General features: G+C 33.4%; 2 protein-coding genes across 3 annotated transcripts; both read left to right on the forward strand.

Annotated features, from left to right (window-relative positions):
* Nucleotides 1–4,654: 4,654 nt before the first annotated feature.
* On the forward strand, nucleotides 4,655–6,310 carry LOC123230186 (non-specific lipid transfer protein GPI-anchored 31-like). Its single transcript, XM_044656344.1, has 3 exons — nucleotides 4,655–5,064; nucleotides 5,145–5,171; nucleotides 5,815–6,310. Exons 1-3 carry the CDS (start codon nucleotides 4,716–4,718, stop codon nucleotides 6,015–6,017), a joined length of 579 nt encoding a protein of 192 aa, XP_044512279.1. The 5' UTR covers nucleotides 4,655–4,715; the 3' UTR covers nucleotides 6,018–6,310.
* A 5,338-nt stretch (nucleotides 6,311–11,648) lies between these two features.
* On the forward strand, nucleotides 11,649–26,314 carry LOC123229974 (acetyl-CoA carboxylase 1-like). 2 transcript variants are annotated; one of them, XM_044656042.1, is made up of 33 exons: nucleotides 11,649–11,881; nucleotides 12,137–12,194; nucleotides 13,135–13,516; nucleotides 13,811–14,017; nucleotides 14,116–14,277; nucleotides 14,463–14,555; nucleotides 14,654–14,749; nucleotides 14,927–15,100; nucleotides 15,543–15,636; nucleotides 15,747–15,934; nucleotides 16,027–16,077; nucleotides 16,157–16,196; nucleotides 16,496–16,620; nucleotides 16,730–16,846; nucleotides 16,940–17,014; nucleotides 17,117–17,173; nucleotides 17,289–17,393; nucleotides 18,312–18,398; nucleotides 18,485–18,676; nucleotides 18,751–18,939; nucleotides 19,129–19,239; nucleotides 19,339–19,425; nucleotides 19,533–19,709; nucleotides 20,298–20,375; nucleotides 20,479–20,601; nucleotides 20,774–21,043; nucleotides 21,129–21,460; nucleotides 21,834–22,071; nucleotides 22,195–22,544; nucleotides 22,633–22,846; nucleotides 23,432–23,608; nucleotides 23,718–25,871; nucleotides 25,958–26,314. In XM_044656042.1, the coding sequence occupies exons 3-33, from the start codon at nucleotides 13,136–13,138 to the stop codon at nucleotides 26,012–26,014; spliced, it is 6,801 nt and encodes a 2,266-aa protein (XP_044511977.1). In that variant the 5' UTR covers nucleotides 11,649–11,881; nucleotides 12,137–12,194; nucleotide 13,135; the 3' UTR covers nucleotides 26,015–26,314. The 2 variants fall into 2 exon arrangements, with proteins under 2 accessions (XP_044511977.1, XP_044511978.1); XM_044656043.1 differs by lacking the exon at nucleotides 12,137–12,194.
* Nucleotides 26,315–27,444: the final 1,130 nt, after the last annotated feature.

Raw genomic sequence — 27,444 nt, forward strand, 5'->3', positions numbered from 1 at the left:
TGTGCTGTAAGTGTAATGCAGAATTGGATGGTGCATTGTTGTTGAGGCTTTGACAATCAGTTCCTTTGTTTTTTTAAGAGGATCAATGATGCTAATGATGATTTAGGTTAAAATCTTCTTGTTTTCTCAAATATTTTGTACATGTTTTTGGGTATGAAACACAATGTGACAATTTGAAAATTTGAACTTCTTTTCCAACTTCTCATTGCAGAGAAGAGCACGAAATGATAAATCTTTCGGAGTTCTAAACAATTTGTTCTTTTCGAAAATCTTGTTTTAAAGAGGTGCGATGAATTTAAGTTGGGTTATTAGTGAATAATAAGTGTGATTTTACACGAAACTGAATTTTATCAATTCGTTGATAATCGTCAATCAATTTAAACAAAAAAAAAAGGTTAAAAAATATATAAAATTATTAAGATAAAATATAATATGTTCATATTATTAGAAATATAATTGATATTACCTTTATTATATATTAAATAAGATAATAAAATTTTTATTTAATTGATAAAATTAACGTCTGAGTTTTATTTTTAAATGGAAAATAATCATATAACAATAAAAATTCCCGAAAAATCATCGCCATAATTTCATCTCGGATTTGATGTGTGAAATCTGAAATGCTTTGGAAGATACTTGAAAGCCAAATGTTTAGTTGAGATTGATTGAAGAAATGAGACATGAATCAAACAAAAGATTCATTTAATGTGTATGGCCTGGAGCTGTTTGTATGGTTGTGATGAATACAAAATTAAAAATGAAATGCAACATAAATGAATAAAGAAATGTCCCCACACTTTTTTGTCATGTCATCTGGGCCAAACAATTGACTCCACATGATTTCTTCTTTCCTATTTTTCTTCTTTCCACATTTATTTATTTTTATTAATGGAGAAAAATGATTGATTCCGCCATGCCTTTCTTTTTCTTCTTTCCAATTTGACAAAATTTCTCATTTGGGTTTTTGAATAATTATTATCCTTCATATAATTGCATTTATTCTCTTTCAACTTCTCCTTCTTTTTTCATATTTTTAATAATTTTTTTCAATCTACACACATCCCCACATATGAAAGATGCAAATTTTATCGTTGAATTGTTGGGATTTAAAGTGGATTGACTCGATGGAACTAAGTTCTTTGTTTTCATGTTTTTCCTTTTTTCATAGTTTTAATAGTTGTTTTCGTATTGAGTTGTCACACATCAAATAAAAAGGTTAAGTGTTAGTATATAAATACGAGAAAAAATCTCACTAGTTGAGTTTGTAACAACTCTACCTAAAAATCTATCAGAGTGATCAATTGATGTAAAACTCCGATTATTAATCTGATACTTTTTTATTAAAAAGTCTATCAGATTGATGTATTGATGTGAAACTCTAACAAATAGAATATTACTCTTTTCAGATGATTGATTGTGATAAGTGTTGAATAGATGATGCAATATGCCAGAAAAAAATTGTTAAGTCATCTTATACTAATTAGGAAAGAGATTAAGAGATACTGACTATAACAATGACCCATTGGTATGTGAAACTCCAATTTATGATTAGTGTTGAAGTGAACATTAGTTAGGAAGAACTTTACTAAGAAACTAGTTTTAGGAAAAATTTTAGTTGTAAGTTAATTACTTTGATTAGTTGGTGACATTATTTGTGCAAGTGGGCATCTACCTTCATCCACTTAATATTGTCTTTATTTGATTAATCCAAGACTCCTACCTATAATTATAAATATATCAAGTGTCTTGTGTCATCACTTACTAGAGTCATCTTCTTATGAATATGATTTTCCACCTTCATTCTCTCAACACATAACAATATTGTTACTGTCATTGAATTTATTAAAATTTATGTTTCCTCTCTGAAATTTGTTTTCCATCTGGGAAGGGTCAGTTGAGCTCATTAAAATATATTAATAAGAGAAGAGACATCCTACCATAATAATCATAATAATAATAATAATTATTATTATTATTATTATTATTTTTGTTTAAAGTAATTAAATTCATAATCACTATACTGGATAATTCAAATTTAATGGACATAGTAGAAATACTTCAAACCTAGACTTTTTTTTTCTCTAAAAATTTTAATTTTTTACTAGTTTTATTAATCTCTAAGATTCATAATTATTATTTAATAATCCGATTATGATAATATATGTGGGAAAGAGTAATCTTTCTTATTAGTTATTATAAATTTAATTTCAAATTATAAAAGTATCGACGATTTCTAAGAAATGATTATGATACTGGTAATTAAAGACACATTCAAAGTTAGGGAGTTTAACCAGAAAAATCAATCAAAAAGAAATATTCAAGGGCTCACATTCTTCATAAAATCTTTATTCTCTTAGGGTTTATATCAAATCTTCATAGAGTTTGTGTAATTGCTTGTATGTCAACCTATCTAGAAGAGCATCTTCTTGTAATCACTTTCTATTCAAACCAACTTCAGTGAAGTTCTATATAAACTATAGTAAAGCACCCAATCCTAAATTGATTAGTATACGTGGACATAATCTCGAATTATTAGGACGCATTCTCATTTAAAAAAAAAAAAACTAGTGTAACGATGGATACATTGATAGTAGAACTTCATAATGTCCTGGGTGTAGAAGATTTGACATAAAAGCTTTGAATCAATATAAATTTGTTGAGCATTACTTTTCTCTTTTACTTTTGAACACTTACGTTGCTAATTGGTTGTGTGTGCTTAAGATTTTAATTCCACATTATTTTTGAAAACTCCTATTCATCCCCTTTTAGGAGTATTTGCCCATATAGGGTTTTACAACTAGCAAATCTATGTAAGAACACAACTAACAACTTAACTAGAAAAGACGCAATTAGGTAAGGGTATACGAGGTCTAGTTTGGAAAAATTTTTAAACCAAATTAAAAAAAAAAAAGAGTTTGCCAAAATTCCAAATTATACTAAATTATTTTGTGTTTCAAATCAAACAAAACTAATCGATCTAAAATATTGTAGTACAATCCAATTTAAATTACAGTTTGAGTATATAAAAATATAACTAGTAACTCGCAGATCTACCATACCAAATAGTTTTAGGATCAGATTAAAACTATAAAAAATAAGATTTCAAAGGGTAAAGTGAATTTGAAAGTATTTATTATGTCATTTGGAATCTGTGAGATGTAGATCTGCCATTGATACAAACCACACATCATACCTAACCAATATACAGCAATTCATGTAAGCATTTACAATCGGGACCATAATGGTGATCACCCTTGACGAGTCAATGTCAGCCACTGGTTTTACTTATAAGGCTGTTTTCAGCCTCAATCCCAGTTGTTTGGATCAGTCCCACCATATAGAACTTTCCATCTGTTCCCCACTTCACAACTTGGTAGAAAATAAATTAAAGAAATGGCATAAATTCTTTCTCAATTTTGTATTCTGTCTGTTGTAGGTTTTATATGCATAGTAAATGAAATTATATACAAACAATGTAATAGAGAATAGCATAAGAGAAGTTACAGTATATACAAACAAGTGATGAGAAATGCATTGTGCAGAATCTGGAGATTGTTAAGAATAAAAAAAGGACATTAATGGTGTCAGTTTCCAGAAGAAGACAGCTAGAAGCGGACCATTTTCGTCAGCTAGCTTAGAAGAATCAGTACGATACATATTTGCATTACATATATGGATGTGGCTGTTAGTGGCGATGAAGAGAAAGTTGAAGAGTAGCTGGACATACAATTATTGATGCTGTGATTGCTAGTTCCCAGAAAACAAAATAAAATTGATACGGGGTCTGCGATGCCCCATGAAAATTCATCACATTATTATGATGTTACATGCATGGGGATGGAAAATCCATGCCTGGACAAGCTTTGTCTCGAATCAATATTCAGTAGAGGTGCCGGACAGAGAGGAAATGTTGGTCCACAAATGGGGAATGACAGAGAAGAATGCTTCTCTACTCATCATTAAAGGTTGCTTGGAATCTCGCCAATTCACACTAGGTTTGTGTTGAAGGAATACTACACGCCAATGAGTGATATAACTTCTGATGTTGGTTTTGCATTGGGATCTTTTTGGAAGTTATGCTAGCAACCGTATGCTGGTTGGGTTTTTATAAGTGAAGACCTGTATATTTGAGACTAGCCCATCATGCTTCGGAAGAGGTAGATAAAAGCCCAAATTTTAGGTCCAAGTCTAAAGGCAGCCATATTTGTTGCGACAAAGCTTAAGATGCCCCAGTGCGAGGCCTGATCCACTGTTATGCGTATGCTATCACTTCTACAACAGTGTCTAAAAGGGTTCCTCGTAAACAGTGGTTTACAAAATCCCATTGCTTTAATGTAAGTAATCTGACATTAGTTGGGTTCGACGACACAATAGGTGATCCATCAGCTAGCCTGATATATTTGCCAAGTAAGTTGAACTGAGAATATATTATTTACGACACTTAATGATTCAGATTAATTAGACGCATCCCAATAATGACTGAGATTTAACTATAGCAGTAGTAGAAGCTGTTTTGAAAACTTGTGACCAAATTAAAATATTTAATTTTTAAATTTGATTGGCTGAAACTTAAGATAATGATTCTAACTAATCAGTAACAGCTTTCCCCTTCAAAGGATTTTGAACTGATTCGTTATCCTCTGATTATCCTCTATTTAAAACTAAATTAGCCCACTTACACAGCCTTGGCAACCTAAAATTTGGAAACAACAATGGCGGGAATCCTCTTTGCCACATGCTTAATGCTGGCTGCTGCAGTGGCCAGTGGTGCTCATGGATCACCCACTCCAGCTCCATCATCAAAACCGACAGATTGCTCCATGATCATTTACAACATGGCGAATTGTATGCCATTTTTGAGTAAAGCGGGCAAGGATATGAAGCCGGACTCTTCTTGTTGCACTGGATTTAAATCGGTGCTGAAGGTGAATGCTGAGTGCATTTGTGAAGCGTTGAAGAGCAGTGCTTCTTTGGGCCTTGATTTGAATATGACTAAGGCCGTCACTCTGCCTTCGGACTGTGGGGTGTCCGCTACAGCTCCCCCTATTAGTAAATGTGGCAGTGAGTTTGATCTCTGATTTCTCTTGTTTTTATATTATCTTTTGCTGCTTTTCTTAATTATTTTTTTCTTTTCTATGCAGTTCCTTCCCCTCCTGGTGAAGCTCCCGGTATGGTTTATTTTTATAATTGTAACATCTTTCTTAGAGATGGTGATGGGTCGTATCAGACTATCTCTGACACTGTCGATTGTATCTAAGGGTTATGTTGGGTTTAGACCCATCAATGGACAAAATTTGTGGACCAAACCAGTTTATTAGGATTTAAAGACTCTTAACACGATTCAAGACCTTTGAATTGTCTCTTCGTAAACTTTTAGCAGACCGGTTTGCATACAAAATTATAGTTCATTTAAATTTATTTTAATTAATTTTATTTTTTAATCATTGTTTTAAATCATGTTGTGAATCTTACTCTGAAGCCGCTGGCATGACCCATATGCCCTGTGGTCTCAGGCCGTACCATAGGCTGATGGCAACCCACTTACATGTCAACCCTTTGCATTGCATATAAGACTTTTTCTCGATATGACTGCTGGGTGACATCAGTCCGTTGAATTTTTCTTTTTTAACAAGTTAGAAATAGAATTGCTCCATCATAATGTTATTAATTATTATGGTTTAAAAAAAAATATTATAAGTTGGTCAAGTTAATCATGCTGGCTGGGGGTTATAAGTTTGACTGACTAAGCCTTAGTTGTATTATTGATAAATAATTTGAGAAGCCATCTTTTAACATTTCTACGGGGTGCAGTCAAACCTCCATCACCAACAAAGAAGAGGACTCCACCACCAGCACCATCAAAGAAGACTCCACCACCAGCGCCTTCAGAGCCCTCACCCCAAGCTCCAGCACCGGCGCCGTCAGCACACAGTGGAAGTTCTAGGACTTGTGGTTCCTTCAAAGTTATTATCTTGAGTGTGGTTTTGGGCTTCTTGATCTTCCGCATTGCCTGAGTTCTGGTGCTTATTTTGCTCTTTGTGTTTAAGAGAAGTAAATTTAGCTAGCTCCCTTAGACATAGACATCCACAAAAATAATAATAAACGCCTTTATTATGAATGTGCTTAGTTTTTATTTATGCCCACCTTCCTTCATTATTATAAAGGGTGGCAGCTGTCTAGTCTACTTCATTTATTTATTGGAGGAGTCGTGGAGAAATGTGGAGAGTTGAAAGGGAATGGTATGGAGAACAACATTTTATATATTGCACATATCAAATCATATGATATAAATAATGAATAATGTTAAGATCACCCAGAGAAATGAAATATTTCCACCCAAGGTTTAATGAAATCGCAAAATCTCTCCTTTAGGTTTCAAAAAACTAAATTCTCACCTTATTTGATAAGTTTTATTTGAAATAATTATTTTGACCTTTTATTAAAATTACAAAATTACTTTAAAAATTTATCACTTATTCTCTTATAAAATATCAAAGTATTAACCAATTTTAAAATTTTACATTTTGTTAAGTTCTCAGAGGTATATTTATTATTTTTTAAACTATTAAAGAGTATATTAAAATTAAAAAAAAAACCATTGAACTTTTTTAATTTCTAAAACCTCTTGAAAATTTTTTTTAGTACCTCTAATATTTTTAAAAATGATAATTTATTCCCTTGAAAAGCAAAGATAGAAAATATAAGAGAGAAAAGAAAAAGAGAAAATAGAAAATTTATATAAATTGACCCTCTTACCCTTTCACCTAATAGAATTTGCTATTGCAAGTAGAAGATAAGTAGAAATTTCATTTTTAAAATCTAAAGGTGAAAATTTGGTAGTTTTGAAAACCTTAGGTGGGACCCTGTAATTTGGCCTTTTTTATAATTAGCATAAAAAGAGCGATAAGATTGAAATAGGAGTAGGTGGGGGTTAGGTTGAAGGAGAGGTAGTCAGCACACGAGAATGAGATGGCAGAGACAGCTCGCAATTCCCATTCAATTTTGAACCCTTTCATGGCCACCACCGCATCTTTTTTTTCTTTTCTACATGTTTTTTACACTAAAATTTTAAGTTTAAAATTGTTAAAACGTGTACCAATAACATTGATATAATCGAAATCTAATCTTTATTTTTTCAATAATAATAATATTTTAATGTAGCAATTAACTCATTTTGGGCAAAATTAAAAATAAAATAAAAGTGATGGCAGGCCTGCTAAAAGATATCGATAAAATTGGAGCCAAGAGGTCAAGAAAAATGATACAAGAAGGCATGCGAAATTAGAATTATATGGGGATGGGATCATGGGACTGGTCCAAGTCGCATATTTTCAGCTTTAAAAGTGAATGGACTGCATCATATATTTATTATATTATGGCTCTTTCCTACAATAGTTGAATAAAAAACAAAGTTCACTTGTAATTTGTCAATTTATTCTCTTTAGATTTTCAGGACATTCATAGACTCTTCTACCAACTGTTTGGTACTACCCACTTCCATAGAGTTTTTTTTTTTCTTTTTTTTATATAAATATATAGTTAGGTATATCTATTTTAAGTATTAAATAAAAATAAATTTAATATATATTATTAAATAATTAAGTTATTCTAAATTAAGAATAAAATAATATTCAATCACACGATGATATATCATATGTATATTCGTTTATATATTACAAATTAAGTATGTTTAATATTGTTCTATATATGTGTTTATGTATGTATGTGTGTGTGCATGTGCATACTGTATATACACATATTTATTTTAAGTATATAAATATATATATACTTAATATATATAATCAAATAATTAGATAATTTTAAATTAAAAATAAAATAATATTTAATCATATGATAATATATGTATATATGTATATATTGTGTATATGAAAGATAGACGATCGTTGGAGTATTAAGTTGATTAAGTTGTTGAAGGAGGATGAATTAATTATTATATTTGAAATCTTTATACCCTTACAATTACAAATATTTTTATTTTTATTTACTGTTAATGAATGTTCCCATCTTTGGTGGAACAAAAAAAATGTAAGATTGAAATTTTATATTTTTATATGTTTGTTAAATATGTTAATAAAAAATACATATATTTTATAAAGTTAGTGGAAAAAGACAAATAATTTTCTATTTTTTCTGAAATTAAGTAATATTTCTCAAAAATTATAAAAAAAAATTTACCCACCTAATTATGTGACCATTCCTCTCTTACTATGGCCAACCAAGCTTTTCATTTCCAATGACTTCGGGGCTAGAGTTTGTTGTCCTTGCGATTATCATGAGTCAGATTCAAAAGCAGTTGATCAATCCTTATGACACCATTTAAGCTAGAGAATTGAGCCAAGAATTCTTTAAAAAAAAAAAAAAATCATGAATCCACCCATGATTCTTTTTTATCTCAATTCAACCACTGTTCATCTTTGTTTTTTTTCTCTTATCAAAGAATGGATTTATTCACTTATGATTTAAATATCTTGTATTTAAAAAAAAATGATTTGATTAATGTTATTTGATATAATACTTATAAAATTGATGATAATGATAAGACTAAAATCCAAAGTATAGTGTCAACTCAATCTAGATCTATCACATCTTTAGAGGATGTTTGATTTAGATAATATTTTATTATTAAAATTAAAAAATTATTTTAATGATAAATTATCTAAAAAATTATTAGGTATAAATAAATATTATATTTGATAAAATTTAGTAGATATAAATAATTATTGTGTTGATTCGAAATAATAAGTGAATACTCGTATATTATTTTATTTAAAGACCTTTAGGTATAATTATTTTAAAATATTTTTATATTAATTGTTATATTAATAAATGAGATTATTTTTGTCTTAAAAAATAATAAATAAGATATAATTATAACAAAATCAAAATTATTTTAGTAATCTTTTAATACCTAAAATAAATATCAGATTTCCTCTTATATTACTTATCATGTCATTATTATTAATAAAAAATTATCAAAATCTTTTATTAACTCACAACCAAATAAAATAATGTCAATAATAAAAGATAAATTAATAAAGTAATTTTTTTATACATTAAAGCAAATGTCCCCTTAAAAAAATCTAACATGGGTATCCCTTTTCGCTCACAAATGATAAAAGAATATTGATTAAATAGTTTATGAGTTTTTAAACTATCAAAACGTATTTTGAATTATAAAATCCAGAAGTAAAATTTAGATAGATTATCTATCTAAAATAGACAATATATTGATAGTAGATCAGATTATTAGACTAAAATATTACAAATTGTATTAGTGTTACTTTATGTGTCCTATTAAACAATGCTAAGACAAGCTTTAACGATAATGCTAAGTCTCGTATAAACATTTTACGTTGTTTGAAAATGATAGCAGAAGAATTTTAAATAGCTTGTAAGCTTATAAACCAACAAGACTTGTTTTTTGTTGTAAAACAAAAATACAAAACCATGATAAAACTATATTTAAAGCGGGCATTGTCTTGACAATGCACTAGGTTGTTGGATTGAAAAATTGTAAGATTCACCAATTCGTGCCTACATCTATCATTGCCACCTTGTGTCGCCTTTCCTCAAACTTGTAACTCACATTTACATAACTTAATACATGAGTAAAACTTAAACTTATAGAGTAAAACAACTTTTACTAAAATCATAACATTCATAACTATTAAAGTTCACATAAATGAAAACATGTAAAAGATGTCCAAAATATTAAAACCGTCATCAATATGTATGTAGTAAATAAAATCATAAACATATAAAGTTTAATTTATAGATCCCCTCATACAAATTCTCTAATTTGCATCACCGCAATTGCATGTCGCTTGTCATGGGTAAAATATTAAAGAAAATGGGTGCATAATAAACATTCAATAAGTAGTAGATCTCCTTAAATAAATCCTCTAACTTGCATCATCGCAACTTGTATATCACCCATTACCTATAAAATATTAAAGACAATGAGTGTATAATAAACATTCAATAAATAGAAGACCCTATATTTATATTCATTTTTTTCTTTCATTTTCTTACTTATTATCATACATTTCTTATCTCATATACTTGTCATTTAGGGTGCATTTATAGACCCAAACTATGATAACAAGGACTAAAATACATGACATAAAAATATTATAAAATTGGTGAGAACTTTTTCATAAAATGTTTGCTGAAAACTATTGTTGTACCAATTAAATTAGGTTGAAGCAAAGATTTGATATGCTGGCCACAAGAGTAACATAGTTATCACAGTCCCCTTTCCATACACACAATATTATTAGACTATCAATACCACAATTGGTGGCATACCCTATTGTACAGGTGTATACAAAGTATCGTAGAGGTGTCTTTTTTACAAGAACCTTTTAGAAAATATATCATTTAAAAGAAAAATGAGAAATCATGTTTTAGTAAGTATTTGTAAATCACATATTGAATGGACATTCCATTATTTTGAACATCGGTCAACACTTTAATTCTTATACAAATCTTATTTTTTTTATACCCCATGTACATATCATATATAATACATTCATCATTGACAAACCTGAGCATATTACATTTTTGTCACTTACTTTTCTCTTCAGTGGCTACTAGCACCGGTAAACTCAATCAGACTCAAATCTGGCCTTAGCCAAAAAAGGTAAATCTTTTCATTCTTTCTGATGATTTTGATTATCTGATTTATGTTTCATTTATTCTTTATTTAATTGATTCAATCTTGTTGCTCTCTATCTCAGGGTAATTGGGTTCATATTTCATTTCCTTTCTGTGATTAGATATTAAGATTTACATTTTGAGTTAGTTTGATAGGTTGTAAAATGAACTTTTCAAACCTAAAGATGAAAAATGTCATGTCATCAAATTTTAGGTGAGAAACAGTTTTTTGGCATTTATAAAAAAAATATATTAATCAGTATAAAAAAAAATATTAATCATTATAAATTAATAGTTGATATAACGAAGAAATTGCAGACACCAACCCCCTTGCTTAAATGTAATTAGATGCTCATTAATCTTGATTGAAATTCCGCTTTATTGGACCTATCTACCAACCATTACCAAACCACACCCATGCAATGCAATATTTAAATCTTTCAACTCCAAATAATTAACCTAAAACCATTCAAACCTAATTTTATTCCTTAATCAATTTCTTTAATTATTATTATTTTTTAAATTGTTTGATTTAAGTAATATTTTATTATTAAAAATAAAAAATTATTTTTAAAATAGATTATATAAAAATTTATTATATATAAAATATTGTTATATTTGTTAAAGTTTTATAAATATAAATAATTATTATATTCTATTAGATGTAGTAAAAAGATAATAAAATATTATTTTATTTGAATTTTTTTATATATAATTTTTTTTAAAATATTTTTAATGGTATTTATTATATTTATTAAAAATAAAATTATTTTATTTAAAAAAATTATAATAAAATTAAAACTAAATTCCACAGTCTTCCTAATATTTTAATATTTAATGAATTATTACTTCCACTATCAAACAAAAGTTTTTTTAACGCTCAACGCAAACGCCCCAATCTTCCCCTTTCTGTTCAGATCATAGACGGGTTGTTGACACAAAGCCACCCAACTGAAAAGTCAAACCCCTCAACAACCCCGCGAACGAAAAATATAAAATTGTATTTTCTATTATTTCAGGTTTCTTCAGTCATAATTGTTGAATGCTAATAAGAGGGTTGATGGGAAGGTTTCCAGTTGTAGATATATATAGAATGGGAAAGAGTAATTTTTGATATATAAGCAGGTTGAAGTTGAAGAAGACGACGACGAAGGAGAGGACAGAAGAGAGGCGGTGTTGTTGTGCAGTGTGGCAGAGGCAGGTACCACGTGCAAGCGAACTCATAAAAGGCCTTTAAAACTTAACAGCCCCACCTTCCCCTAACTCACACCTACCTCTCTGTATTTTCCTTAAAACTATTACTTCACTTTCTTCCCATTACATTCTTCTTCTTCTTCTTCTTTATCTTTCTAACATAGAACTCTTCACTGAATTCATAAACACACACTTGGCTATTTTCCATCTTTTCTTAATTCTGTTCCTGATTCTCTCTTTCTCTCTGATGCATTTCGCCCAGAAACAGAGTTTGAACCCAATTTGATCTCAGCTTCTTGAATTTTGTGATTACTTTTCAGGTTCATTACTTTGTGACTATCTCTAATTGGGTTTTCATTTTATTTTTTAATTTTTTGTGATCATGGTGCTTGGCTTGAGTATGCCATTTGAGTGCGATTCTGATTTGGGTTTGAAGATTCTTTGATTGAGTTTTTGTCTGTAGATGATGTTTTATAGCATACTTTTTTTTTTTTTTTTTGCTTTTGTTGAGTTCATGGGATTTCAAGTGTTTGCACTTCTTTTTTAAAGTCAAAGCTTTTTCGTTGAAATCAATGTTTATGTGATCCTGTATCTTAGTTGCCATAAAGATCATCATTGTCTTGATAGATACGTGTATCTGTTAGTGTTGTCATGCTATTGGTTGTATTTTTTGCTATCAGTTTGAAGGCACTAGTGAAAGTGTTACTCATAAAGAAAGGGAAGATAGAAGAATCTCTTTATCTTTTTCGATGTTTCTTAAATGGATTTCTTTTAGCAGAAATTGGAATTGTTTGCAGCAAATCATTGCATATTCTTTTTTAAATTCCTATAATTCTCTTAAGATTTAATTTGATTGGCTGCACGTCGAATTGGATACTTCATTATTTCAATAGACTTGAAATATACTTGTGATACATAGGCATACACAAACTTTTCCGCTGAAGAAATATGTGTTATCAGTGTCACACAGTAGGAGTTTAATAGTAAATTCACTTTTCGCCTACCAAACATAGCCTTAGTGCAATATCTTGAATTCTTTTCTCTTAGAAGTTCACCTTTGCTGTTGAATTGAGTCTGCTTTTAGTTGGTTTGATTTTAGGTCAGAGTTCAAGTCTTATCATTCTCTAAAATAAATTGTTGAAGTTGAGTTAAGAGTTGGAACCATTTTATTTCAATCATTTGTATGAATGTGTCAAAAATCAATCTGTTGAGTGCAACTTGATATTCCAGTAGGTTGACCTTAGCATTTTGGTATTGCAGGATGTCAGAAGCCCAAAGGAGATCACTAATTAATCCATTGGTGGTTGGGCATGCCAATGGGATAATGAATGGGGTAGTTCCAATCAGGAACCCAGCAGCTATATCTGAAGTAGATGAATTTTGTCATTCCCTTGGTGGGAAGAAGCCAATCCATAGTATTTTAATAGCTAACAATGGAATGGCAGCTGTCAAGTTCATGCGAAGTATTAGGACGTGGGCTTATGAAACTTTTGGCACAGAGAAAGCAATCCTATTGGTTGCCATGGCGACTCCAGAGGATATGAGAATCAATGCAGAGCATATAAGAATCGCTGATCAGTTTGTGGAAGTTCCTGGTGGTACAAATAACAATAACTATGCTAATGTGCAGCTCATTGTAGAGGTGTGTATATAAGAACCCATAAAACATATGCACTTTCAAATTTGTCCCTGAAGAAGTAAAACTAACTTGGTTAAAATAGACAATTAGAACAAGAAGTTTCATCTAGTGACATTGCTGATTCCGTGCTTCTATTATCAGCAATACAATTTAGTGATATAAGGTTATGATTTGACAAGCTAAAAATTTGTAGAAAAGAAATGAGTTGCATATTGAGCTATCTAGATACTAAAGATCAATACATTATTCTAATCTCAAGAGGCATGTTTGTACAATTTTCTATTCCTGGTTTCACAGATGGCAGAGATTACACATGTTGATGCTGTTTGGCCTGGCTGGGGTCATGCGTCGGAGAACCCTGAGCTACCAGATGCCCTTAATGCAAAGGGGATCATATTTCTTGGCCCCCCATCTACTTCAATGGCAGCATTGGGAGATAAGATAGGATCATCATTAATTGCTCAGGCAGCAGATGTCCCCACACTTCCATGGAGTGGTTCACATGTAACTTTTCTTTCCCTTTAAATCTTTTTATGATTGTACTTTCAATTCCATTTTTTCTGCAAGTTGTCTAACATCTAATATACATTGTAATCTTCCAGGTGAAAATTTCTTCTGATAGTTGCTTGGTGACCATTCCAGATGATATATATAGGCAAGCATGTGTTTATACAACTGAGGAGGCTGTTGCAAGTTGTCAAGTTGTGGGTTATCCTGCAATGATTAAGGCATCTTGGGGTGGTGGCGGTAAAGGAATAAGAAAGGTTTGTTCTACACATGAGCATATTTTAGAGAGAAATAGATGTATCACTCAGTCAATATAAATACATATATATATATTTAGTCTAAATGTAGGACTGTCAAGGTTAACTATCAGATTGACAACTGGTTTGGGTTTGAACCCTTAAATGCTTAGTTTGATGATATGAATTAATTCATGACTTTATAGGTTCATAGTGATGAAGAAGTTAGAGCTCTGTTTAAACAAGTTCAAGGTGAAGTTCCTGGCTCACCTATTTTCATAATGAAGGTTGCTTCCCAGGTAGGATAATATGTTTTACTTTTTTCTGAAAGTGCTTACACTTAACTGCTTGAGTTAAGATTTTACTCTAACAATCTATTTGGTTTTTCTCTAATTAGAGCCGACATTTAGAAGTCCAGTTACTCTGTGATCAGTATGGAAATGTCGCAGCTTTGCATAGCCGTGATTGTAGTGTTCAGAGGCGGCACCAGAAGGTATATTCATCTGTCAGATACTAGCACTAAATTTAGTTTAGTCTGTAACCAGTGGTTTTATTTTAGCTTTTGCTTTTGCTATAATGAGGAATAACATTGTTAGTGCATCTCTTTATCTATATGGAATAACTTTCCCTTTTTGTTGTCGAAGATCTATTGATGCATTATTTTATATAGATAATTGAGGAGGGTCCAATTACTGTGGCTCCATTAGAGACTGTGAAGAAGTTGGAGCAGGCAGCTAGAAGGTTGGCTAAATGTGTAAACTATGTTGGAGCAGCTACCGTTGAATATCTTTACAGTATGGACACGGGCGAGTACTATTTCTTAGAGCTGAACCCTCGTTTACAGGTTTGTAACATGGTTCCACTGGGATTCTTACAATGCCTTACTCTCACTAGGTACTAGGTAGTCAGTTTTTATGGTTGTAGGTTTTTGTATAATCTCTTTGAATTAGCTTTTTAGAGTGTCCTGGGCTATTGTGTATTATATTATTTTATAATTATGTATGAGAGCATTGCTTGCTTGCTATCATTCCAGATTATAAAAAATTTATTTATGTGCTGACCAGGTCACTTAGGATTAATTAAATCTATTACAGAACAATTCAGCTGCTTAGTCATTTAAAAAATCATTTGGCGGTTATATTACTGTCTTAGAGCATTGACAAACTGCATGGGCTATCAGTTTTCACTTGATTATGCTTTGATGTGATTGTTTATTGCTTGTTTGCAGTATCCTCCTTGATATGTTTTTAATTCTTTCTAAGTAGTTGTAGTTTACCTTAATCTAGGTTGAGCATCCTGTCACCGAGTGGATTGCTGAAGTAAGTCTTCCAGCAGCGCAAGTTTCAGTCGGGATGGGCATTCCTCTCTGGCAAATTCCAGGTTTTTTTTAACCAGATCTATGTACTATTTCAATGCTTTTTATTAATTATAATCCTTATTGATTGGATGTATATGTCTCATTTTGGTGTTTATATGTTCCAATTGATTAGAAATAAGGCGATTTTATGGAATGCAACATGGTGGTGGCTATGATGCTTGGAGGAAAACTTCGGTTGTTGCCACACCTTTTGATTTTGACAAGGCAGAGTCTACCAGGCCAAAAGGTCACTGTGTAGCTGTCCGTGTGACAAGTGAGGATCCTGATGATGGTTTTAAGCCTACTAGTGGTAAAGTACAGGTTAGACCATGGAGGTTCTGGAAGGATTCTTGCCTGAAGCATCTGAAATACTGATCATGATGAACCCTAATGCATTTCATAACTTTGTGCAGGAACTGAGTTTTAAAAGCAAGCCAAATGTGTGGGCTTACTTCTCTGTTAAGGTAAATGTTGGTTGATAGTTTTATCTAAATTATCTCTTCAATGTTCAATATTAATAGTGGTTGAAATTATGATTTGCAGTCTGGAGGAGGCATTCATGAATTCTCAGATTCTCAATTTGGTAAGTTTTAGCTGGTAGCTTGGAATTTAAGTTTGACTGAGCAAACCAAAATAGAGGCATTTGATGCAATTAAAACTGACACTTGAGTACAAATTCCATTTTTCTGTTAAAAATGTTTCCGACTTAATTTTTGATTCTTCGTGGACTTGTAGACAATTGTAAAGTGATTTAAGCCCTTTGCAGGTCTCAGTTTTGAGTAACAAAAAAAATCATAGCATTGTCTTCTTTCCATTGGAGCCTACTTCTGTATGTTTTGCCGTACTTTTGGCTCAAAAATAATATGTTTCATCTTACCTCAGGTCATGTTTTTGCATTTGGAGAATCTAGAGCTCTAGCTATTGCAAATATGGTTCTTGGGCTGAAAGAAATTCAAATTCGTGGAGAAATTCGTACCAATGTTGATTACACAATTGATCTTTTACATGTAAACTTTTTCACTAATTGGCATTCTGATCCATTTTGTAATCATTACTACCTTAAAAATTATATGCACCAAAAAATACAATGTAACACAAGTTAGAAATGTTAAACAGGCTTCAGATTACAGAGAAAATAAAATACATACCGGTTGGCTGGATAGTAGAATTGCCATGCGAGTTAGAGCGGAAAGGCCTCCGTGGTATCTCTCTGTTGTTGGTGGTGCTCTATATGTAAGTGTCTATGCAATATATTGGTGTGCATATGTTTGTGAGGCATGTGCATGTATTCAATGTCAATTTTGCTTTTTTACTGTTGTTTTTCAGAAAGCATCAGTGAGCAGTGCTGCTGCGGTTTCAGATTATATTGGTTATCTTGAAAAGGGACAAATACCTCCCAAGGTACAGACAGTTTCCTTTGTACATGCGTTGGTAAACTATACTTTATCAAGCGTTGGTAAACTATACTTTATCAATAGTAATATCCATTGATTCCAATCGCAGCACATATCACTTGTCAACTCTCAAGTTTCTTTGAACATTGAAGGAAGCAAATATACGGTACGTGTTGTATTGATGCAAGGTTATTAATACATTGGCTTTTCAAATTGCATGATTATAGGACTTATGGAGTTGACTAATGTGTTTTGTTAATATTTTGGAAAACTGCTTCTAGATTGACATGGTCAGAGGGGGTCCTGGGAGCTATAGATTGAGAATGAATGAATCAGAAGTTGAAGCAGAGATTCATACTTTACGTGATGGGGGTTTACTGATGCAGGTAAGGTTTTACTTGATTTGTAACTCTTGTTTATTGCTTTGTGGATAACATAATTCTTGTGGCTGTCACTCATTTTATGCTTCTTGTTAGATTCTGGTAAGGCAACTGAGTCATGTTAGCAACTTTACTGATCTTACCAATCATTATGAGTGTCATAATCTGAGTTCAAGTAAAAAAATCTTTCCACAAAAAAAAAAAAAAAAAAAAAAAAATGTATCAGTCTGGATCCTTATGTTTAGGACTTCCCATGCACATCATAAATTCTTCTGAACCAACACTTAATGAACAACATGTCCCAGAAACTTATGGGTGTTAGTAATTTGTAACAAATGGTTCTGTTGATTGGTGTTCTAGCACTACCATACATCTCGATTGTATTCCCTGCAATTTATGAACCTATGCAGTAATTCATGAATTCTGACCATTCATTTTGTTCATCTGTTGATTGTTCAGATGCCTCAGTTATATGAGTGTAAAGGGTCTGTAAGCTACATATGAATGAGGTTCAATACACTGCTCATAAACACCATTCATGGTTATTGTGTTGTTAATTTACCATACAATATGTTTTGAATCTGTTCCACTTTCTGTTATCTTCAAGAATTAAAGCATCCTTGTTAAATTTATACAGGAAATGAGGTTTAGTTGAGTAGTTAGGTTTGTGGTTTTATACCTAAGGTCTGGGTAATTAAATCAAAATTGAAGGAAACCTTTGTTATGATCAAGAAAAACCAAAATTGAGAATTAAAGTTCATTTATCAAGCATTTTAGGCAGATGCTATTTCATCTATTTATTTAGCAATTTTGGTTCCTGGTACCATAGAGAATTTGACAATGGTGGGGGTGAGTGGCTGAAAGTTGTGTCTTATGTGCATCCGAAGCTTCATTAAAGTAATTATTTACTTCAATTTGTTACAGTTGGATGGAAATAGTCATGTTATATATGCAGAGGAAGAAGCAGCAGGAACTCGCCTTCTTATTGATGGAAGGACTTGCTTGCTTCAGGTGCTACACGTTCTTTTCTTTCTTATTTTTCTTTTTTTTTTAGCTTAACTGGGGTAAAAATGGTTACTTATCTTTGTTGTATTCAGAATGATCACGATCCATCAAAGTTAGTGGCTGAGACACCATGCAAGCTGCTGAGATATTTGGTTTCTGATGTTAGTCACATTGATGCTGATACACCTTATGCTGAGGTTGAGGTCATGAAGATGTGTATGCCTCTTCTTTCACCTGCTTCTGGACTTATCCGATTTAAAATGGCTGAAGGTCAAGCAATGCAGGTATATTATTTTCCAAGTGAGAAGTTTAAATCTTCTGTATTAATAAAAAAATTAAGAAGTCACTTCTCTTGTAGGCTGGTGAGCTTATAGCAAGCCTTGATCTTGATGATCCTTCTGCTGTAAGAAAAGCTGAACCATTCCATGGAAGCTTTCCAATCTTGGGGCCTCCAACTGCAATTTCTGGTAAAGTTCATCAGAGATGTGCTGCAAGTCTAAATGCAGCTCGCATGATCCTTGCTGGTTATGAGCATAATATCGATGAAGTATGAATCTCTTCCCTGCATTTATTTTATTTTAAAATTTTAAACAATATTGTTATTCAGTAATTTGTTCTTGGCTGTGATCTATTGTTTTTCCCCTCGAAAACATAGAACTGTAGGCGGATAAGATTACCAACCTTTTTTCTTTTTAAACTTTATTCTTCTCATAAACAAATATGGTATCTATATTAGGTTGTGCAAAGCTTGCTCAATTGTCTTGACAGTCCTGAACTCCCTTTCCTTCAATGGCAAGAGTGCTTAGCTGTTTTGTCTACCCGCCTTCCCAAAGAACTGAAAAATGAGGTGAAATGTTAAACTTAATGCTTTGCTCTGGATTTTTGTTCAAGTAGTGGCTTTGGACTTCAATATTTATCTGATCTTGCCTTGATCCACATTTATCAGTTGGAATCGAAATATAAGGGGTTTGAGGGGATTTCCAGTTCCCAGAGTGTTGACTTCCCCGCCAAAGTATTGCGAGGTGTTCTTGAGGTGAGTTATTTTACATTCTTCATCTGTTCTTGAGGTGACTTTCCAGTTCTTTTTACCTTTGCTCTTGGAGTTTTAGTGTACTTAGGGCATGTGCTTGTTTGCTGCAGGCACATCTGTTGTCCTGTCCTGAAAAGGAAAGAGGAGCTCTGGAAAGGCTTGTTGAGCCTTTGATGAGTCTTGTGAAGTCTTATGAGGGTGGAAGAGAGAGTCATGCCCGTGTAATAGTTCAGTCACTTTTTGAAGAGTATCTGTCTGTTGAAGAATTATTCAACGATAACATCCAGGTAATCTTGTCCCTATGAATCTCAATTGTTTATGCAATCTTAACATGAAAATGTAGATGTGTTCTGATTATTTCGGATTGTGGACAGCACTCTTATTAGCATCCTGAAAGATTATGATTGTAGTTAAAGAATAGTCAAACTTTGTATGTCCAATTCTAACATAATGTTTCAGTCCTTTTTCTCTTTGGGCCCATGTCACTGTGAAAGTTATTCCATTTAGATATATGTCTGACTTAATCTAGTCTACAGTACCGTTTTAAGAAAGTAAGAAACACCTATTTTGGTAGCTTCATTTATCATATTTCTTAGTCTTCGTGCATACTAATCTGGTCTTCCCTCAACAGTTTTATTTTGGGTAAGTCTTCTCTCAATAGTTCTTTGTGAAGAATTGAGAAAACACCAATCTTGTTAGCTCCATTACATTCTTGTGATGAATATCTTGTTTCCATGATCAATATTTGAAGGTTGTTTTCTTACGTTGAACCTTGGTAGAAATTTAATGTCAAACAAGCCAAAAAAATGAACCACCAATTATGTTATTATCATTTTGTTAAAGGAGTCCTAATTATTATGTTATTTCTTCTCCAGGCAGACGTAATTGAACGTCTTCGACTTCAATATACAAAAGATCTTTTGAAGGTTGTGGACATTGTGCTTTCTCATCAGGTATACACTTTAAACGATGCTCATTGGCTGACCTCTTCTGTTCACTTTTGCTTTCTTTAGAAAATACTTTGCTCCAAAATTATATACATTCGTTGAATTGCAGGGTATCAGGAGTAAAAATAAGCTGGTACTACGGCTGATGGAACAATTGGTGTACCCAAACCCTGCTGCATACAGGGAAAAACTTATACGATTCTCTTCGCTCAATCATACAAATTATTCCGAGGTTGGCCGATGAACTGATTTATTTGATTGAAGTTGAATAATTGGATTTTTCTTCAACTTGGTCTGCCATGGAAAGGACTTTAATGTGATCTTTGAAGTTTATTTCATGTCATTTTATGGTTATTATCTTTCTTAATTGAACGCCACTTTTAAGATACAATAAATTGATGCAGTTGGCACTAAAGGCAAGTCAATTGCTGGAGCAAACCAAATTAAGTGAACTTCGGTCTAGCATTGCTCGAAGCCTATCTGAATTAGAGATGTTCACTGAGGATGGTGAAAGTATGGATACTCCCAAGAGGAAAAGTGCCATCAATGAACGAATGGAGGATCTTGTGAGCGCTCCTTTAGCAGTTGAAGATGCACTTGTCGGTCTGTTTGACCACAGTGATCACACCCTTCAAAGGCGGGTTGTGGAGACTTATGTTCGTAGGCTATATCAGGTATTCCTTCTCAAATTATATTAATCTCTGCTGATTCAACATTAGGAGGTCCAGTCCCTCTTTAACCTTTGCTTTCTACTATCAGCCTTATCTTGTAAAGGGGAGTGTTAGGATGCAGTGGCACAGAGGTGGTCTTATTGCATCATGGGAGTTCGTGGAGGAGCATATTGAGAGAAAGAATGGGTCTGAAGATCAAATGTCTGATAAACTGTTGGTTGAGCAACACAGTGAGAGGAAATGGGGAGCCATGGTTATAATAAAATCTCTTCAACTCCTTCCCCCAATCATTACTGCTGCATTGAGGGAAACTTCTCATAACATTCATGAACCAATTCCAGATGGATCTGCTGAACCAACTAATATGATGCATATTGCATTGGTGGGCATCAACAATCAGATGAGTTTACTTCAGGATAGGTATTGGGTGTTTTTGCTTTTTCACTTGCTGTGAAATCTGTGTTTATGAATTACTGCACTATTCTGTGAATCCTGGGTGATATTTATAGAAACAAGTTGTTGAAGTGTCTGCTTATCTGTGACATATATGTAGAATCAGACAATAAAATTAGTAATCTGACTAAATCTAGTCTGCTGCAATTTGGCTTTAATCCCAACCATAATGGCTGTACATTAAAAAACAAAAGATTGTTTCAATAGTTGATAGTTTTACATTTTCAGTATTCTGGAAAATTGGTGTCTTGGTTACTATTCTCTAATTGTCAAATTTAGAAAAGGGAACTTTTTGAATGATTTTTCATCTTTACCAGCTTTAATCTGTGGTTCTTTGCAGTGGTGATGAGGATCAGGCTCAAGAGAGAATAAACAAATTAGCCAAAATACTTAAAGGGGAGGAAGTGGGCTCCAGTCTACGTGCCGCAGGTGTTGGGGTCATTAGCTGTATCATTCAGAGAGATGAAGGAAGGGCTCCCATGAGGCATTCCTTTCACTGGCCATCAGAAAAACATTACTATGAAGAAGAGCCTCTGTTGCGTCATCTGGAACCTCCTCTATCCATCTACCTTGAATTGGTTTGTCATTCACCTCTAGTCCTTCCATTTGGTTTCCCCAATCAGCCCCCCACAAAAAAAATATATATATATATACTCACTATGGCTTTGACTTGAAATTTCATAACATTTGTTTTGATTCAGGACAAGCTTAAAGGTTATGATAATATACAATACACTCTATCCCGCGATCGTCAGTGGCATTTATACACTGTTGTAGACAAGCAGCTACCAATTCGGAGGATGTTCCTCAGAACTCTTGTCAGGCAAAGCACAAATGAAGGATTCACGTCTTATCCAGGACTGAGTAAAGAAACCAGTGTTGCCCAATGGAATATGTCATTTACTTCAAGGAGTATTTTGAGGTCATTAATGGCTTCAATGGAGGAGCTAGAGCTTAATATGCACAATGCCTCATTCAGATCTGACCATGCCCATATGTACCTTTGTATCTTACGCGAACAACAAATCAATGATCTTGTGCCATACCCCAAGTAATTATTTCAAATTCATCAGTTCTTTGCTTGTGGATTTGTGGTTAATTTCCTTTTGGATCTTATGTTTGAGCTGTATTGTTTCTAGGAGAGTTGATGTAAATGCAGGGCAAGAAGAAACTGCAGTTGCAGTGATCTTAGAAGGACTGGTACGTGAAATTCATTCAAATGTTGGTGTAAGAATGCATCGTTTGGGTGTATGTGAGTGGGAAGTGAAGCTTTGGATGGCATCTTCTGGGCAAGCAAACGGTGCTTGGAGAGTGGTTGTAACAAATGTGACTGGTCACACCTGCACTGTACATGTAAGTGTGTTTACTATCTTCGGGTGCTTAGAAATTGGTCCTCCACCTGGAGACACTTTTAAATTACAAGTTTTCTGATCTCGCTGATGTGTAAAGCACTTTGCAGTTCAGAATTAAGGAGGGGGATAATTTCCTTAAATTAGTTTGCATATTTGATTAGTATAATGAACTAGTACTGCAGATAGGTCTTCTCCTGAATGGTTCAAATATATAGCTTTTCTCAGTAGTCTGGGTCTGTCACCTTTTTGTAAAATGGCTTTTATAGGAATACAAGCTGCTAGAAGCATATCTTTTAGCTAAATTTGTGATCCTGATCCACTCTGGAAGCCATTTTCCTGTCATAATAACTTTGCATGTCTAACAAAGAAAAGACGTGGAATAATACAATAGATAGGACATAGGAATTCATTATGTTGTGCACAATAAAATTGATTAACAAAGTATGGGATGCCTTCTTACAGTTGCTTGAATGACTTATGAATTCAGGTTATAAAATCCTTTTGTTGGCTAGCTTCCATATTACTTTATATTCTTGATAAGTTTGTGGTTAATCCTTTTTATGTATCTGGTCAACATCACATCCAGATATATCGAGAACTTGAAGATACCAGCAAACACAGAGTAGTGTACCATTCAATCTCTGTACGAGGCCCTCTGCATGGTGTAGAAGTCAATGCTGAGTATAAATCTTTGGGAAAATTAGATCAGAAACGTCTTGTGGCCAGGAAAAGCAGCACTACTTATTGCTATGATTTTCCTCTGGTGAGCACTCTTATCATATTCTTGATATAATATTGGTGAATTTTTTATTTTTGGGAGACATATGCAGAGAAACCGATCAAATCATATTAATAAGAGATGCTGGTTGCAGGCATTTGAGACAGCACTGGAGCTCTCATGGGCATCCCAGTTCCCAAATATGAATAAACCCAAGGATAACGTTCTTCTCAGAGCTACAGAACTCAAATTTGCTGATGACAAAGGGTCCTGGGGTACTCCTCTTGTTTCTGTTGAGCGTCCACCTGGACTTAATGATGTTGGCATGGTAGCCTGGCGCATGGATATGTCTACTCCTGAGTTCCCATCTGGAAGGACAATTTTAATTGTAGCAAATGATGTTACCTTTAAGGCTGGATCTTTTGGCCCAAGAGAGGATGCATTCTTCTTAGCGGTAACTGATCTTGCTTGTGAAGAAAAACTTCCATTAATCTATTTGGCAGCCAATTCTGGTGCCCGTCTTGGAGTAGCTGAGGAAGTCAAAGCCTGCTTTAAAATTGGCTGGTCGGATGAATCAAACCCTGAGCGTGGTTTTCAGTATGTATATTTGACACCTGAGGATTACGCTCGGATTGCATCATATGTTATAGCACATGAAATGAAGCTGGAAAGTGGAGAAACCAGGTGGATTGTGGATAGCATTGTTGGGAAAGAGGATGGACTTGGTGTTGAGAACCTAAGTGGCAGCGGTGCTATTGCTGGTGCTTATTCCAGGGCATACAGGGAAACCTTTACTTTGACATATGTGACAGGCAGAACTGTTGGAATAGGTGCTTATCTTGCTCGGCTTGGGATGCGGTGCATACAGAGACTTGATCAGCCCATAATTCTTACTGGTTTCTCAGCATTGAACAAACTTCTTGGCCGGGAAGTGTACAGTTCCCACATGCAACTTGGGGGACCTAAAATTATGGCAACTAATGGGGTCGTTCATCTAACTGTTTCAGATGATCTTGAAGGTGTTTCAGCTATTTTGAAGTGGCTGAGCTATGTTCCTCCCCATATTGGTGGGTTACTTCCCATTACAAGTCCCTCAGATCCTACAGACAGGCTTGTTGATTACTTCCCGGAAAACTCTTGTGATCCCCGTGCTGCTATCTGTGGAACATTGGACAGTAATAGTAAGTGGATGGGGGGTATTTTTGACAAGGATAGTTTTGTTGAAACACTGGAAGGTTGGGCAAGGACTGTTGTTACAGGAAGGGCAAGGCTTGGAGGAATTCCTGTTGGAATTGTTGCTGTTGAGACACAGACAGTTATGCAAGTAATACCTGCTGATCCCGGTCAACTTGATTCCCATGAAAGGGTGGTTCCTCAAGCTGGGCAAGTCTGGTTTCCTGATTCTGCAACCAAGACAGCTCAAGCTTTGATGGATTTCAACAGAGAAGAACTCCCTCTTTTCATTCTTGCTAACTGGAGAGGCTTTTCAGGTGGGCAGAGAGACCTTTTTGAGGGGATCCTTCAGGCTGGATCAACCATTGTCGAAAACCTTAGAACATACAAACAGCCTGTCTTTGTTTACATCCCCATGATGGGTGAGCTCCGTGGTGGGGCATGGGTGGTTGTTGACAGTCGGATCAACTCAGATCATATAGAAATGTATGCTGATTGTACATCTAAAGGTAATGTTCTTGAGCCAGAAGGGATGATTGAAATCAAGTTTAGGACAAGGGAACTACTAGAGTGCATGGGAAGGCTTGACCACCAGCTTATAGATCTGAAGGCAAAACTTCAGGTAGCGAAAAGCAATGAACCCCCGGCAATGGTTGAATCTCTGCAGCAGCAGATAAAAGCACGTGAGAAGCAGCTTTTGCCAGTCTACACTCAAATAGCCACCAAATTTGCTGAACTTCATGATACTTCCCTGAGAATGGCTGCAAAACAGGTAATCAGAGAAGTTGTGGACTGGAGTAGATCGCGTTCTTACTTCTACAGAAGATTGCGCCGAAGAATTGCTGAGAGCTCTCTAGTGAAGACTTTGATAGATGCTGGCGGTGACCATCTATCACACAGATCTGCCATAGATTTGATCAAAGAATGGTTTTTGGATTCAGATATTGCTAGAGGCAAAGCAGATGCTTGGTCAGATGATGAAGCTTTCTATACATGGAAAAATGATTCTAAGAATTATGAGAAAAAGCTACAAGAGTTGGGGGTCCAGAAGGTATTGCTTCAATTAACAAATATTGGCAATTCAACATCAGATTTGCAAGCTCTTCCGCAAGGTCTTGCCACACTTCTAAGCAAGGTAAAGTATTCAATCATTCTTTCTTGCTACCACTTCATTATCTTTTCCCCTAATTTGGGATTTCTAATCTTTTGAATCCAATGCAGGTGGACCCATCAAGCCGACAGCAATTAGTTGATGAAATCTGTAGGGTGCTGAAATAGATAGGAGGTTTGTGATTGTACCACATGATCATGATGTTGCTCCTCTGCTTAAATCATATCAACATTTTGAAAAACCAACCAATATTAGAATGGTGAAGGGTAATTTGAGTCAGCGTATACCTTTACAAGGTGTAAATTCTAACTATATTTTTTATTTTTGAGAAGAGAGCAACCCCATTGCAGGCTTTGTTCCATTAGTTTCCTGCATGGCTGCTTGTCTTCTTCCTTTATTATTGTTGTTGTGGTGGTGGTGTAATAAACTCTGGGAAAAAAGTAATAAATTCTACTTTGAAATGAAAATTCACGGGGCCTAGTATCAGAATTGATTATTATTTCAACAGCTTGTTTTAGATTTATTTGCTTACAAGTTGTAAAACACCTGGTACCATAAAGACTGGTATAAAAAAAAAAAGAAACAAGAAGGTGAAAAAGGTAAATAGATTTAATAGCTTGAGCGTTTCTTCCTTTTCTGTTTTTCTTTCTTTTCTCTTTCCTTTCTTTTTAATTCTTCACTTTTCTTTTTCTCCTTGTCTTGTTTCCTTTTCATTTCCTTCCTCCGTTCTTCTCTTTTCCTTGTGTCCTTTTCCATGGCCTTCCTCTCTTTCTCTTTTTGCTTTGCTTTTCTTCTCTTTTCCATCTCCTTCAACTCTTCCCTTGATAATTGTCTGTTGATATTGAAACACATTTTGATTACATAATTCACTTTTGCTCCTCTTCAACTATGAATTTATACAAAGCTTCCTGGGTTTTTTTAATTTGCATTTAACCGTCTTATTTGTTGTCTCTAATATTTATCGTTTACAGTCTATCTATCCTTTGCCGTCCAAGAAGAGGGTTTTGATAAGCCTTGGAATCCATTGCCGTTGTAGGCAGGAAGTATTTCGCATAACTCACACAGCAGAGGGTCTTCAAATTCAATAAAATTATATATATAAATAACGAGCATAAATTTGAATACAAATAATAATATATCATTATATTATTAGATGATTTTGAAGTAATATTAAAGTAATTTCTAATCATATATTAGTATATCATCATTAGGACTCAAATTTATACTTATTATTTGTATATATTTATGAATTTCCCTCATATTCTAATTAGTACTTAAAAAAATGGGACTTGGAAAGAAATATATATATATATATATATATATATATATATATATATATATTTATTTATTTATTTATTTATTTACAAATAATAGCTCAACTACAATTTGAAGGTAAGGAAACATGATTTATTTATATTTTAATGACTAAAATGTGTTATTAGTAACAGTGAAGTTTTGTTATATATTTTGAAAATCTACTATTTGATCCTCGATATCTAATACAGCTTAAATATTCTTTTCTTTGTTTTGAAATGACTATATGTTAATTCATTAATGCCCCTCATTCTCTGAGACCTTGAATATCTAATTGATTAAA

The sequence above is a fragment of the Mangifera indica genome, chromosome 11 (assembly GCF_011075055.1).
Source record: "Mangifera indica cultivar Alphonso chromosome 11, CATAS_Mindica_2.1, whole genome shotgun sequence".
Lineage (NCBI taxonomy): Eukaryota > Viridiplantae > Streptophyta > Magnoliopsida > Sapindales > Anacardiaceae > Mangifera > Mangifera indica.